The sequence below is a fragment of the Vipera ursinii genome, assembly GCF_947247035.1.
Source record: "Vipera ursinii genome assembly, chromosome: 1".
Lineage (NCBI taxonomy): Eukaryota > Metazoa > Chordata > Lepidosauria > Squamata > Viperidae > Vipera > Vipera ursinii.
The window spans coordinates 7,790,053-7,804,483 of NC_139512.1; the positions used below are offsets into that span (position 1 = coordinate 7,790,053).

The 14,431-nt window shown below is 45.0% G+C and overlaps 1 protein-coding gene across 4 annotated transcripts in view; it reads left to right on the forward strand.

Moving 5' to 3' along the window:
• CRLF1 (cytokine receptor like factor 1) overlaps positions 1–14,431 on the forward strand; it is a 50,004-nt gene that overhangs the window by 31,124 nt on the left and 4,449 nt on the right. For all 4 annotated transcript variants that reach the window (XM_083379445.1, XM_083379444.1, XM_083379442.1 and 1 more), the window contains 2 exons: positions 3,299–3,456; positions 12,682–12,850. In XM_083379445.1, the coding sequence (XP_083235571.1) occupies positions 3,299–3,456; positions 12,682–12,850 (327 nt within the window). The remainder of the gene's footprint in view (positions 1–3,298; positions 3,457–12,681; positions 12,851–14,431) is intronic.

A 14,431-nucleotide genomic window follows, 5' to 3' on the forward strand; every position in this document is an offset into this window, starting at 1 on the left:
TCATAAGTCAAGGCTACCCATGTTGCTCTGTATTCCATCACTTTTTTTGTGAAGAAATGTAAATTTGGGGTTTGGGGGTGCTCTAGAACAGGGCTTTTCAACCAGTGGTATGGGCACCAGCTGTGGTACATTGGCACCTGGCAGGTGGTACGCAACCATCCTAGAAAAATGGTAGCGGGGGAGGGGAATAAGCTGAACCGGTGGCAGCACCGCACAAGCCTGAGCGAGAGGCGGCTGGAGCTGCAGGGCTGTCAGGGCTCAGTAGAAGCACCAGGATCAGCACCAGGATTCAGCTGGAATGTTGCAGCATCTCCAGGGTCTTGTGATTTACATTCAGATGCTTGGCAACTGATCCATATTTATGACAGTCACAGTGTCCCATGGTCATGTGAAGTGACCAAAACCTGCTGCAACCATCCAGCAGAGGGGGGGAATAAAAACCAAACACCCCCCACCCCACCCCTGCTGTCAATCCTCAACAGAAATGCTCACAACAATGAAAACCTCGGAGAGGAGGAAGAGCGCTGCTGGGTGGGCAGGCAGGCGTCTTGCTCGGCTGTGGCTTGGGGGGCACTTTTTTCGTAACTTCGAACAGTCACCAAGGGAACTGTTGTAAGTCGAGGACTACCTATACTTCATCACTTTTTTCCTTTTTTTGGTCATCAAGTTTTTGACACCTTGCTAGGCGACTGGTGGTACTCGGATGTTGCCATATCCTAAACGTGGTACAACGGGTGAAAAGGTTGAAAAGCCCTGGTCTAGAACAGAGGACGAGGTGTCTTTCAAACCTGTGGGGTGAAACGGCTTTAAACAATTTGCAAGAAAAGATACCTTGGACATTAGGAGGAAGCTGGCTGATCCCTTAGTATAATGTTTCTCAACGTTGGCAACTTTAAAAGCGGTGGACTTCAATTCCCAGAATTCTCCTGCCAGTATGGCTGGCTGGAGAATTCTGGGAGTTGAAGTCCACCGCTCTTAAAGTTGTCAAGGTTGAGAAACGCTGCTGCTCGTGGCAAGAGATAAATTCTAGCCAGTCACCCTCCCTAATGGCAATCTTTAGCATGGAATGTCACGTCCGTATGTCGTGTCCTCACATGGGATATACTGGACTCATTTGCAGAGGTAGGAAAAGTTCAGACGTGCCGAGAAACAGATCTGTGACATCTCAGGAAGGAAGCAGTGAGCAGGAAATAGGTTGTATGTGAGTGGAATTGCTCCTAATCTAATTAGGATCTTTCTTCTTCTTTTCTTTCTTTTTTCTTTTTTTTCCTGTGCTGCATTTTGCTCCCTTCAAGAGACACACATTTGCTGTTTCTTAACTATTTCCTTTTCAACCTGCCCTCCCGAATATCTATGGAGATTCTCAGTCCTCCAGGTCACGGTTGTCCCAAAAGTGCTTTTTCAAGAGGCACCTGGACTTTCTTTGTTTTTCTTTGAAGACGTTTCGCTTCTCATCCAAGAAGCTTCTTCAGCTCTGACTGGATGATGGGGAATGGAAGGGCAGGACAAGAAGCAATGGATGGAAACTAACCAAAGAGAAACTAACCTAGAACTAAGCAGAAACTTCCTGACAGTTAGAACAATTAATCAGTGGAACAACCTGACTCCAGAAGCGGTGAATGCTCCAACACTGGAAGTCTTTAAGAAGAGACTGGACAGCCATTTGTCTGAAATGGTATAGGGTTTCCTGCCCGAGCAGGGGGTTGGACTAGAAGACCTCCAAGGTCCCTTCCAACTTTTTTATTATTTATTATTAAAAACAAGAAAATCCAGTTGCCTCTTGAAAAAGCACCTTTGGGCCGGCTCTCCAGAAGTTCAAATCTTGCTGGCACCAGCCAGTCACTAATATGGGACAGGCTGAGATGGGACAGAACAACGATAGATGCAGGTACTCCTCAAATTACAGCCATAAATGTGCTGGTCATTAAGTGGGTCATCACATGAATGACCTGATTTTATAACATTTTTGTGGTGGCTATTAAGTGAACCCATTGTTCACAATGGGCATTTTTGGCCGCAAGCTGGACATAGATGATGGTTTCTGGCAAAAAACATCATAAATCAAGATTATGTGATCATAGGGAGTTGCAAATCGTTGCAAAACTAGTTGCCGAGCACCCAAAATGTGATCACGTGACTTTGGAGTGGGGCAGCTGGTGAAACTTTGAATCTGCATTGTGAGTCCCTTTTGGAGAGTCCATTGTAGCTTTAAACAGACACTAAGCAACTGGTGAGCAACCAAGATTACCTGAACATAGATTCAGCATTGTTGAAAGGAGGGTACACCATCCACGTTGGGTGAGGAAGGCCGATTTATTTATTTTTGACTCTACATCTGTCAGGCACAAAGAATCGGGACCATACCTTCAGTTGCAATTCAGAACATTTATTGTTCAAGTCTATACACAAGAATCTAGTCCAGGAAAATTCAGTACTAAACCATTTGTGGGAACGTAATGATTCTAGGCTGATGACTTGTTTAACTCCACCCTGCCCCACTCTGCCAGCTCTTCTTATACAACATGCAATCAAACCTCTGCGCATGGATTAGAGCTTCAATTTCAACCCCATAAAATTGGGTTGCGCCGGACAGGAACAAGGGGGAACAAAGAGCTGAAAGCACCGGTGACATTAAGGAAGATGCTAAATACATGGCACTTTCAACCATTGCAGAGGCCAGCATGATGATGCAGTCACCCTGCAAGATTTGGACCGAATCCCCGCAGTGTCTCCTTCTAGTTCAGGGCTTTTCACCCATTGTACCACTTTTAGGATATGGCAACATCCAAGTACCACCAGTTGCCTAGCAAGGTGTCAAAAACTTGATGACCAAAAAAAAAAAGAAAAGGAAAAAAGTGATGAAGTACAGGTAGTCCTCGACTTACAACAGTTTGCTTAACTGTTTGAAGTTACAATGGCACTGAAAAAAGTGCCCCCCAAGCCACAGCCGAGCAAGACACCTGCCTGCCCGCCCGGCGGCGCTCTTCCTCCTGTCCAAGGTTTTCATTGTTGTGAGCATTTCTGTTGAGGATTGGCAGAGGGGTGGAGTGGGGTGGGTGTTTGGTTTTTATTCCCCCCCCCATGCTGGGTGGATTTTCTATGTTTTTTTTACTGATTTCTGTAGCTTAAGCTTGTTTGCAGCAACAAACCCCCATCCCTCATGCAGGGAACCATAATAGGAGATAACTAGCATGACTGAAAGATGCATTTTGCCGTGCTTGGCTCCAGTTCTTTTTAAGTCTTAATTTTGACTTTAAGTATTGACTTGTCCCCCCACCCGTCCCTGTTCGTTCGACAGTCACAACTGATCCACCCTCCGATGTCCACGTGAGCCGAGTGGGAGACCTGGAGGACCAGCTCAGTGTGAGGTGGAGCGCACCTCCCGCCCTGAAGGATTTTCTCTTCCAAGCCAAGTATCAGATCCAGTACCGAGTTGAGGACAGTTCAGAATGGAAGGTGAGTCTCCTGAACAGGGTGGGAAATTTACAGGCATCAGCCTGAGTAATCAGGAACTGCCGCGTGGTGGGGCTGCGTCCACAGGGACACGTAATCCAAAATTGGGCACTTTGAGACTTACAGGTGATCCTCAAGTTAGTACAGGAACTCCTCCAATTATAGCCATTCATTTAGCAACCGTTTCAAGTTACAACGGCCCTTTAACCGGTTGCGGTTAAGAACCTATATTAGGTCTTATCTCGCAGCGATGAGGGTGGCGAGGTGTAATTACTTCTCCACCCTCATCGTGTCCGCAGATAATCGCCCGGCCGCCCTGTTTAGGGTGACTTGCTCACTTCTTAATCAGGAGGTGAGGGAGGATCCCTTGCAGGGTCGTGCTGAGGAATTTAGTCAACATCTGTCGGATAAAATCGCTCGGATTCGGACCGGTTTGGACTCCAACTGGGCAGAGTCAGGCGATCAGGACACGGGCGGTCTTGTCAACGTTACCTGGGAAGAGTTTGATTCTGTGACCCCTGATGAAGTGGACAGGATTATGGGGAGGCTGAGCTCCTCCACATGTTTGTTGGACCCGTGCCCTTCCTGGCTGGTTTATGCAGCTAGGGAGAGGACACGAGGCTGGCTCCAGGCGGTTATATCTGCTTCCTTAAGTGAGGGCTATTTCCCCATCGTCTTGAAGGAGGCGGTGGTGAGACCTCTCCTCAAGAAGCCTGCCTTGGACCCAGCTGTATTGAACAACTTTCGTCCAGTCTCCAACCTTCGCTTTCTTGCGAAGGTTGTCGAGACTGTGGTGGCGCATCAGCTCCCTCTGGTCCTGGATGAAGCGGATTATCTGGACCCCTACCAATCGGGTTTCAGGCCCGGGTACAGCACGGAGACGGCATTGGTCGCTCTGGTGAATGATCTCTGGAGGGCTCGGGACAGGGGATATTCCTCTGTCCTAGTCCTATTAGACCTCTCGGCGGCTTTCGATACCATCGACCATGGTATCTTGCTGCGGCGTCTCAGGGGATTGGGAGTGGGAGGCACAGTTCTTCAGTGGTTCTCCTCCTATCTCCTGGGACGCTCGCAGTCGGTGTTGGCAGAGGGGCAGAGATCGGCCCCTAGGTCTCTCGTTTGTGGAGTTCCTCAGGGGTCAGTTCTCTCGCCTCTCCTGTTCAACATCTACATGAAACCGCTGGGTGAGATCATTCGTGGTTTTGGAGTTGGGTATCATCAATATGCCGATGATACCCAACTTTTCTTTTCGACCCCAAACCACCCCAGTGATGCCCTCGCTGTGATGTCCCGTTGCCTGGAGGCGGTTCGGGTCTGGATGGGGAGGAACAGACTTCAACTCAACCCTGACAAGACTGAGTGGCTGTACATTCCGGCATCCCGGGACATTCAAAATGTTCCATCTCTTTCTATGGGGGGTGAGCTCTTACCCCCCGTGGATAGGGCTCGCAACTTGGGAGTCCTCCTAGATTCACGGCTTACCCTGGAAGATCATATAGTGGCTGTGACTAGGGGGGCTTTCGCCCAGGTTCGCCTGGTGCGCCAGTTGCGGCCCTATCTGGACCGGGATGCCCTGTATACGGTCACTCATGCGCTCGTGACCTCTCGCCTTGACTACTGTAATGCTCTCTACATGGGGCTTCCCTTGAAGACCACTCGGAGGCTCCAACTGGTACAGAATGCGGCCGCGAGAGTTGTCTTGGGAGTTTCCCGGTACTCCCATGTTACACCTTTGCTCCGCGAGCTGCATTGGTTACCAGTTGTCTTCCGGGTGAGGTTCAAGGTCTTGGTGATGGTTTTCAAGTCCTTACATGGCATGGGTCCGGGGTACCTTGGGGACCACCTGCTGCCGGCGTCAACTCCCCTCCGCCCTGTGCGTTCCCACAGAGAGGGCCTCCTCAGGGTGCCGCCAGTCAGGGAATGCCGACTGGTGGCCCCCAGGGGGAGGGCCTTCTCTGTGGGCGCTCCGGCATTATGGAACCAACTGCCGGTGGAGCTCCGGATGGCATCGGACCTCCGCTCCTTCCGCCGTGGGCTGAAGACCCATTTATTTGAATTAGCTGGTCTGGCCTGATGGGGGATTATGGGTTTTAAATTGTTGTTTTAGAATTGTATTATTGTTTTTAACTGGGCATTGGTTTAATCTTTTTTTAACTTTTGTATTGTTATTTATATATGCCCTGTGAACCGCCCTGAGTCCCTAGGGAGAAGGGCGGTATACAAATTAAATAAAACCTAAAACCTAAACCTTTAAAAAAGTGACTTATGACCATTTTCCACACTTACGACCGTTGCCGCATCCCCGTGGTCACGTGATCAAAATTGGCAAACTGTGGCAAGAAAGATTGTAAAATGGGGCAACCCTCAATTAACGTATGTCTCATTCAGCAACAGAAATTTTGGCCTCCATTGTGATACTAAATCAGAGCTACCCAAATTTTCCGGATTGGCGGCCTGGAGGGAAAGGGAGGAGCAGGGAAATGTGCACCTGTGCGCCTGTGCACATGCGCAAATGAGTGCACGCAGGGTGGCGGTGCTAGTACACACGTGCATGCGTAAACGGAGCTGCCAGCGCCTGCATGGCAGTGCTAGCGCCAGCCAATCCCATGTCCCAGTGGCTAGTAGGCTAGTAGGCCATGGACCGGGCTGCGGCCCACAGGTTGGGGACTCCTTTACCGCAATTGGGACCAGAATTTCCATTGTTAAGCAAGGCAGTCATTAATTGAGTCGCATCTGATTTTATGACCTATTTTGCTGTGGCTGTTAAGCAAATCATTGCAGTTAGTGGTCATTAAGTGATTCTGGCTTCCCGCATTGACTTGGCTTGACAAAAGGTCGCCAATGGGGATCACAAGACATCAAGGATGCTGCGACTCTCATAAATACATGCCAATTGCTAAGTGCCCGAATTTGGATCACATGACTGTGTGGATGCTGCAATGGTCCTAAGTGCAAGGATTGGTCAAGAAAAATAAGTTGAAGAAAAATAGAAAAGAAAAAAAAAGATACAAAGAACATGTCAACGCTGCTGACATCGGATGTTTTTGCATTGACAACAGATGAAAATGGAGCCATCATTTCCCTTTCGCTTTTAGGGTTAGATGATACTGGGAGGGGAGGGATGTGAATGAGAGTCCAGCTAGACATAACAACACTAAACCTAGCATGAGAATCAAGGTTATTGAGCCCAGAGCTCAGTGCTTTTTTTGTAAAAGAAAAAGGTGCCAGAACTCACACATGTCATACAACCCGCCTTGCCTACCCTACAAGGTTCCATCCAAAAAAGGTGCCGGAACTCCGTTCTGAGCGTTCTATGACAAAAAAAGCCCTGCCAGAGCTGATAAAGAGTTGGCGGGCTGGAGAGCTGGAGAAGAAGCCCGCGCTTTAAGCTAATTGGGGAATGTGATTTATGACTGTTAATTGGAGGAGGGAATTGTGCTTTGATACTAGGTGCCCATGGGAGGGGAATTCAGTTTTTGGCTTCGATTATGTAAGTGCCAATGTTATGCTACTCGAATAAAAGATCCTTTAAGGTAAACAACGCCTCAAAGTTCTTTTGAAGAGTTTCATCTGTCGGAACCATGACAGAACTGGCTTGCAATACAGGTAGTCCTCGACTTGCAACAGTTTGTTTAGTGACCATTGGCATTGAAAAAGTGACTTATGACTGTTTTTCACACTTGCCACCATTGCAGCATCCCCATAGTCATGTGATCCAAAGTCAGATGCTTGCCAACTGACTCTTGACGGTTGCAGTGTCATGCAACCACCTTTTGCGACCTTCTGACAAACAAAGTCAATGGGGAAGCCAGATTCACTTAACAACTGTGTTACTAACTTAACAACTGCACTGGTTCACTTAGCAGCTGTGGAAAGACAGTTCACAAGATGTGGCAAAACTCACTTAACAAATCTCACTTAGCAACAGAAATTGTGGGCTCAATTGTGGCCTTACGTTGAGGTCTATCTGTGTTCTACACAGCAGTTATAAGTACAGATGAGGCTCCAACTTACGACTGAAGTTTAGGTAGCAAACACTTCTGAGCCAACTTGTTTTCCTTCAGACTAAAAGTGGGTGTTTCCGCTAACTGATTATCTTGTCTTTAGGCCAGGGGTAGGCAACCTCGGCTCTTTTATGACTCATGGACTTCAACTCCCAGAATTCCTGAGTCAGCTAGGCTGAAACCTCTCCCTTTCCCCTCAGCTAGGCTGACTCAGGAATTCTGGGAGTTGAAGTCCATGAGTCATAAAAGAGCCGAGGTTGCCCACCCCTGCTTTAGGCCATGTACATTTTATGAGCTGAACTCCTACTGTTAAAAGTAAGCGTGGCTAGATTTAATATAGCTTATTGGAAAGAAAAACAAACAAGACACAAGACTGCAGGCGTGTTCCCTAAAGTGGCTGGAGAGTCTGATGGAGATTTAGTTTTAAATAAGAATATTAGGAAAATAATCATAGAGCGTGTCTTAATCACAGAGAGCAAGATAGTGCCAGGGCAATATAGTTTACAGAATTTATTTTATTCTATTTAAGAACATCTATATCGTCATCCAACTCACTCTCTGACTCCAGAGGGCTTACCCTTAGAAAGATAAAAACCCAACATAAAAACAATAAAAAAGCAATAAACCCCTATCTGTCATGTTTCCGACAGATGAAACTCTTCAAAGAACTTCGAGGTGTTGTTTACCTTAAAGGATCTTTTATTTGAGTAGCATAATATCGGCACTTACATAATCGAAGCCAAAAACTGAATTCCCCTCCCCTGGGCACCTAGTATCAAAGCACAATTTCCTCCTTTAATTAACAGTCATAAATCACATCCCCCAATTAGCTTTAAGCATGGGCTTCTTCTCCAGCTCTCCAGCCTGCCAATTCTTTATCAGCTCTGATTTCAATAACCTTGATTCTCACGCTATGTTTAGTGTTGTTATCTCTAGCTGGACTTTCATTCACATTCCCCCCCCCCCAGCATCATCTAACTCTAAAAACGTAAGGTAAAAGTGGCTCCATTTCCATCTATTGCCAATGCAAAAACATCCATTAGCAGCGTTGACACTATCCTTCTGGGGACAACAATCAAATAAGATAAGAGATGAGATAACCTTTATTGTTAATTTTTTACTGTGGGCAACCCTTACATGTAAATACTTATAAATATCAATCACAATATTAATCACATAAGCCATTTGATAGGCTCCATCCAACCCCAGGCCCTCTGACCAAACCAGGTCTTCAGGATCTTGCGAAAGAATGTCAAAGTGGGGCCAATCTGATCTCCACAGGGATGATATTCCACAGAGAGGGGAGCCACCATGGAGAAGCCCCTTCTTCTTGGTCCTAGGCAACCTTGGCCCTTTTATGACTTGTGGACTTCAAATCCCAGAATTCCTGAGCCAGCCATGCTGAGGGGAAAGGGAGAGGTTTCCAAGCTGAGCCATGCTGGCTCAGGAATTCTGGGAGTTGACGTCCACGAGTCATAAAAGAGTCAAGGTTGCCTACCCCTGATGGACCTCCTTAAGAGAAGGGACCCAAATTCCTTAAAATCCCAGCAAAAAAACTGGAATTGGATTTGGGAGATAAGGCACTTGACAGAGTGTCTGCGGGTGGGTATAAAAAAAAATAAAGATGGAGAATGACTGATTGAGTTCCCACCTCTTTTTTTGCACGTGTCAGAAGTTGTAAGTCACCTTTGTGAGTAAAATCTGCCTGTCCAATATAGTCTTCCTTGCTTTAAATTCCCATCCTGTACAGGAACTGATTGCTTGTTTCTATTTTTAAAATATCGGTAAAACAATTTTGTTTTACTAGAGATTGGAAAAATAACGACTGTTAAAAGAGCCAGGTTTGGGTTATTGATCTGGGGTTTTTTTTATACAAGTATTTATTTTTTGGCACTGATTACAGTATATTATTTATCTTGTTCTGTACTGGCAATTGTCCAAATTCTTGAGCTAGGATACAAATGTAATAAACAAATAGTCAGGAAAAAATAAAATAAAAGCACATTACAGAAAGAGAGCTAATTGGAAACATACAATGGAAACAATACCAGTAATTACAAGAAAAATGTAGAACTGGGATTAATGCATAAACTGCTTTTGAAATCAGTAAACTGTTTTACAATAAAAAAGAGTTGAAGTTAGAGTGGATAAAGTCGTATATTGGCGTCTAATCCTCCACCAGACCTTTCGTTAAAGTTTCTATGTTCCCCAGCTGTATAGCACTTTGGCCTAAAGATTAAGGAAAATGGGAGGAGGGTCTGGAAAGGAAAATTATTGCCAATCCTGAACAGATGTGACAAATTCACTTGCACTCAGATTAAAATTGAGGAAGGGTATCTCAAAGTCTGTGAAAATTGAGAAGATAACAAGGAGAGGGGAATTTCTGGTGAAAGGTCAGCCTCACAAGGGAACAAACAAAAATAAAATTTAGTATTGTAAAAAAAACCAACTATAAAAAACAGATCTTCTAAAAATTGTTTATGAGCCAAACATGCTGCCCTAAGGGGATAATCAGAAAAAAAAAGGTCTGGGATCTGCTTCAAAACTGGAAGGAGAAAGACTTTAAAAGCAAAAAAGATTTTGAGCCAAACAGATCGCAATACTGTAGCCGCGAGGGATCAAAAATTCTTCAAAAGGTTTTCTAACCTCTAAAAACCCAGTGATGCAATCAAAGTGGGCTCTGAAATTTAGATCAAATCCCCATCAAATTCAGTAACTGCTCTTAAAATTGTATGCCTTTTGGTAAATTACTTTTAGGGGCAATAAGTAAGCATTGGAAACTAGTTTTCCATCGTTTTTAAAAACTGGCATTTTTCAAGTCCCAGAATATACTGTACATTAGGTCAGCCCAAGTAGACTAAGTTTCTTCTTTCCATTAAATCATAATCCTGGTAATCCTTGATTTATGACCAAAGGTGAGCCCACAATTTTAGTTGTAAGTCAATTTTACAATAATTTTTGCTGCAGTTTTTAAGTGGTCATTAAGTGAACCAGTAGTTCATTATGGACAGCTTGTACCAAAACCTGGAAGTAAATGCCAGTTTTTTACAAAAACATCGTAAATCGTGGTAACGTGATTGCAGACCAGTGCAAATGGCTATGAATGCAGGTACCCAAAATGCAGTCACGTGACCGCTGGAGGGGGCCTGGATATTGGAACTTCAAATCTGGGTCATACATAGTTTTTTCAGGATCTGTCGTAACTTCAAACAGTTGCTAAGCGACTGTTTGTAACTTGAGGCCTACCTGTGTTTGACTTGGGCTTAGCATATTGTACAAGCTCTCCATTGTGGTTTGTCAAAGCTGGCTGAAACAAAACCTGACTGAGATACAGCTTTTCTCAACCTTGTCAGTTTTAAGATGTGTGGTCCTCAACTCCCAGAATTCCCAGCCAGCCATGCTAAGCTGGGGAATTCTGGGAGTTGAAGTCCACACGTTTTAAAGTTGACAAGGTAGAGAAACACTGCAAAAATCTCTCTCGGTTATGTTCTTTGTAGTCTTTCTTTCATCTTTTATATTTCTTCCATCTCTTTTTTATAGCTGGACTTTTTATGGTTTTTAGTTGTGTCCATACTGATGTTTATCCTCCAGAAAAACAGGCCCCCTTTGCAAACCAAGTTGTGACGGCTTTCCCCTGATATAAGTTTTCCCCTCCCTTTGGATCCAATGCACCTTATGTGCAAAAAGATTAAGAATCAGAAAAGTCGTTTGGTGTTTGTAGAAGCCCTAAGCTCTCAAAGGTGCTGGTTCAAGGTGCTGGTTCTTACCTATAAAGCCCTACATGGCTTAGGTCCGGGATACTTACAGGACCATCTGCTGCCAGGAATGACTTCCCTCCGCCCTGTGCGCTCACACAGAGAGGGTCTCCTCAGGGTGCCGTCGGCTAGACAGTGTCGGCTGGCGACCCCCAGGGGGAGGGCCTTCTCTGTCGGGGCGCCTGCCCTTTGGAATCAGCTCCCCCGAGAACTTCGGATGTCCCCAGATCTCCGGTCCTTTCATCACGACCTAAAGACGTATCTTTTCCAACTGGCCAACCTGGACTGAAGATGGGTTTTTTTTAATATTGTTTTAATTTTTATTGGTTTTAGTAATTAATTATGGGGCTTTGTAATTTAATTCTTTTTTAATATTTGTATTACTGTTTTTTAATAGCTGTTTTATTGTTGTGAGCCGCCCTGAGTCCTTCAGGAGATAGGGCGGCATATAAGTCCCATAAATAAATAGATAGATAGATAGATAGATAGATAGATAGATAGATAGATAGATAGATAGATAGATAGATAGATAGATAGATGATAGATAGATAGATAGATAGTCTGGTACAATCTTTTAAACATCTGAGTGTCTATATTTATATTAGGATCCTGGTATTTTTATTTATTTTTATTTTTTAATTCCATTTACCGGTATATCCCACCCTTCTCCGAAGACTCAGGGCGGCTTACAAGCTTAGCAGTAGCCTTCATTCTATGTATATGCCTGCTTATTAGGGCTTTCACCCACCCATCCCCACAAGCGGCATTATTACAAAGTCAGCTTATTGCCCCCAACAATCTGGGTCCTCATTTTACCTACCTCGGAAGGATGGAAGGCTGAGTCAACCTTGAGCCTGGTGGGATGCGAACCTGCACTAATTGCAGGCAGCTGGTGTTACTTAAGGAGGCATTAGCCCACTGCTCCACCAAGGCTCTTATGAGAGACCATGCACTCTTCGGCATCAGTGAAAGTTTCCCATTTATAATTTAATTAATTAATCACTTATACAATAAAAGCATCAAAATATTAAAGGAAAGATAAGAAAAAAAACACAAGATATTTTCTTAAGGAAAAATATTTTCTCAAAATAAGAAATAATTAAGAAAGAGGAAAGTAACAGAAAAAGTAGTAAAATATTAGGACTTCCACCCTCATTTTTATCCAGTAACTATCTTATTTTGTTTCCTCTTTTCTTCCTCTCCTACGTTGTGCTTCCCTTTCCCTTTTAACACTTTTGTAGCCCCCAAATCCATAAATCATCAATTCAGCCTTTTTCGCCTTTTAACAAAAAGTAGGTTGAAGGTTTCTAGTCTGTTTTTTTGTTTTTGTTTTGAAAAAAAGCCTTTGTCATTTTTCCCCCTAACCTTGAGAATTTCCCACTTCTATACAATTACACCCAAAGTTTGCATTTTGGTGGACGGAAGAAGCAGGTCTCTCTTGAAAACTAAATCTCCCTTTCTCTTGATAGGTTGTCGACAATGTTAGCAACCAGACTTCGTGTCGGCTGGCAGGCTTAAGGCCGGGGACGGTGTATTTTGTCCAAGTCCGCTGCAATCCGGTCGGTATCTACGGCTCAAAGAAAGCCGGCATATGGAGCGACTGGAGCAACCCGACAGCAGCCTCCACACCACGGAATGGTGAATAGGAGCTATTTTCCATCCTTACCTTTGGCGAGAGGCCTGCGATTTTCTAAGCAGCCTAGAAGAGATTTCCTGACAGGAACAATTAATCAGTGGAATGAACGGCTTCCCTTCAGAAGTTTATTTATTTATTTATTAGTTGAATTTATATACCGCCCTATTCCCGAAGGACTCAGGGCGGTCCACAGGGCAAGTAAAAAACAATATAAAAGAGAGAATAAAATTAAATTAAATTAATACAGCCCACAATTAAGATAACATTAAAAATTAAAATTTAAAATTAATTTAATTTAATTTAATTTAATTAATATAATTTAAAAACCCTCAGTTGTGGGTGCTCCATCACTGGAGGTTTTTTTTAAAGAAGAGATTGGGCAGCCATTTGTCTGAAATGACATAGGGCAGGGCTTTTCAACCTTTTCACCCATTGTACCACTTTTAGGATATGGCAACATCCGAGTACCACCAGTCGCCTAGCAAGGTGTCAAAAACCTGATGACCAAAAAAAAAAAGGAAAAAAAAGTGATGAACTACAGGTAGTCCTCGACTTACAACAGTTCGCTTAGTGACTGTTCAAAGTTACAATGGCACTGAAAAAAGTGCCCCCCAAGCCACAGCCGAGCAAGACACCTGCCTACACCGCCCAGCGGCGCTCTTCCTCCTGTCCGAGGTTTTCATTGTTGTGAGCATTTCTGTTGAGGATTGGCAGCGGGGGTGGGGTGGGGGGGTGTTTGGTTTTTATTCCCCCCCCCTCTGCTGGATGGTTGCAGCAGGTTTTGGTCACTTCACATGACCCTGGGACACTGTGACCGTCATAAATATGAATCAGTTGCCAAGCATTTGAATGTAAATCACAAGACCTGGAGATGCTGCAACATTCCAGCTGGGCTCAGCAGAAGCGCCAGGATCAGTGCCAAGCTCCAGCTGGAGCCTGTGGCGCTTCCACTGAGCCTTGACAGCCCTGCAGATCCAGCCGTCTCTCGCTCAGGCTTGTGCGGTGCTGCCACTGGTTCAGATTATTCCCCTCCCCCGCTACCACTTTTCTAGGATGGTCGCGTACCACTTGCCAGGTGCCAATGTACCACAGGTGGTACCCGTACCACTGGCTGAAAAGCCCTGATATAGGAGCTCCTATTTGAGTAGAGGGCTAGACTAGAAGACCTCCAAAGTCCCTTCCAACTCCGTTATTCTGTTTTGCTGGCTTGTGGCCTGGTCACAACGGGGAACTCCTGTTCCTTTGCCAGATGCTTGCTTTCTGGGTTTTCTCTTGGTGACCACCTTAGGCGGCTTTCCAGCTTGAAGCTCAGAGCTCCTGTCACGTTCCTCTTCCCAGAAATCTGAGCAGACGTTTTGAGAATCTGATTCTGGGTCAGAAGTAGATTTGGGCTTTCAAGGCAAGATTCTCGGAAGAAATCTGGGTCTTGCGGTCTTGCCCTACACCTGGGTTTCTTGTTCCAAAGCCAGCTGAGAAGTCCCCAAACACTTGAACCTCAAATGCTGCCCTATCTAATCCATTCTTCCCAAGCATCCTTCACACGTAACATTCAGCTCCTCTCCTCCTGGCTTTTAGGATACCTG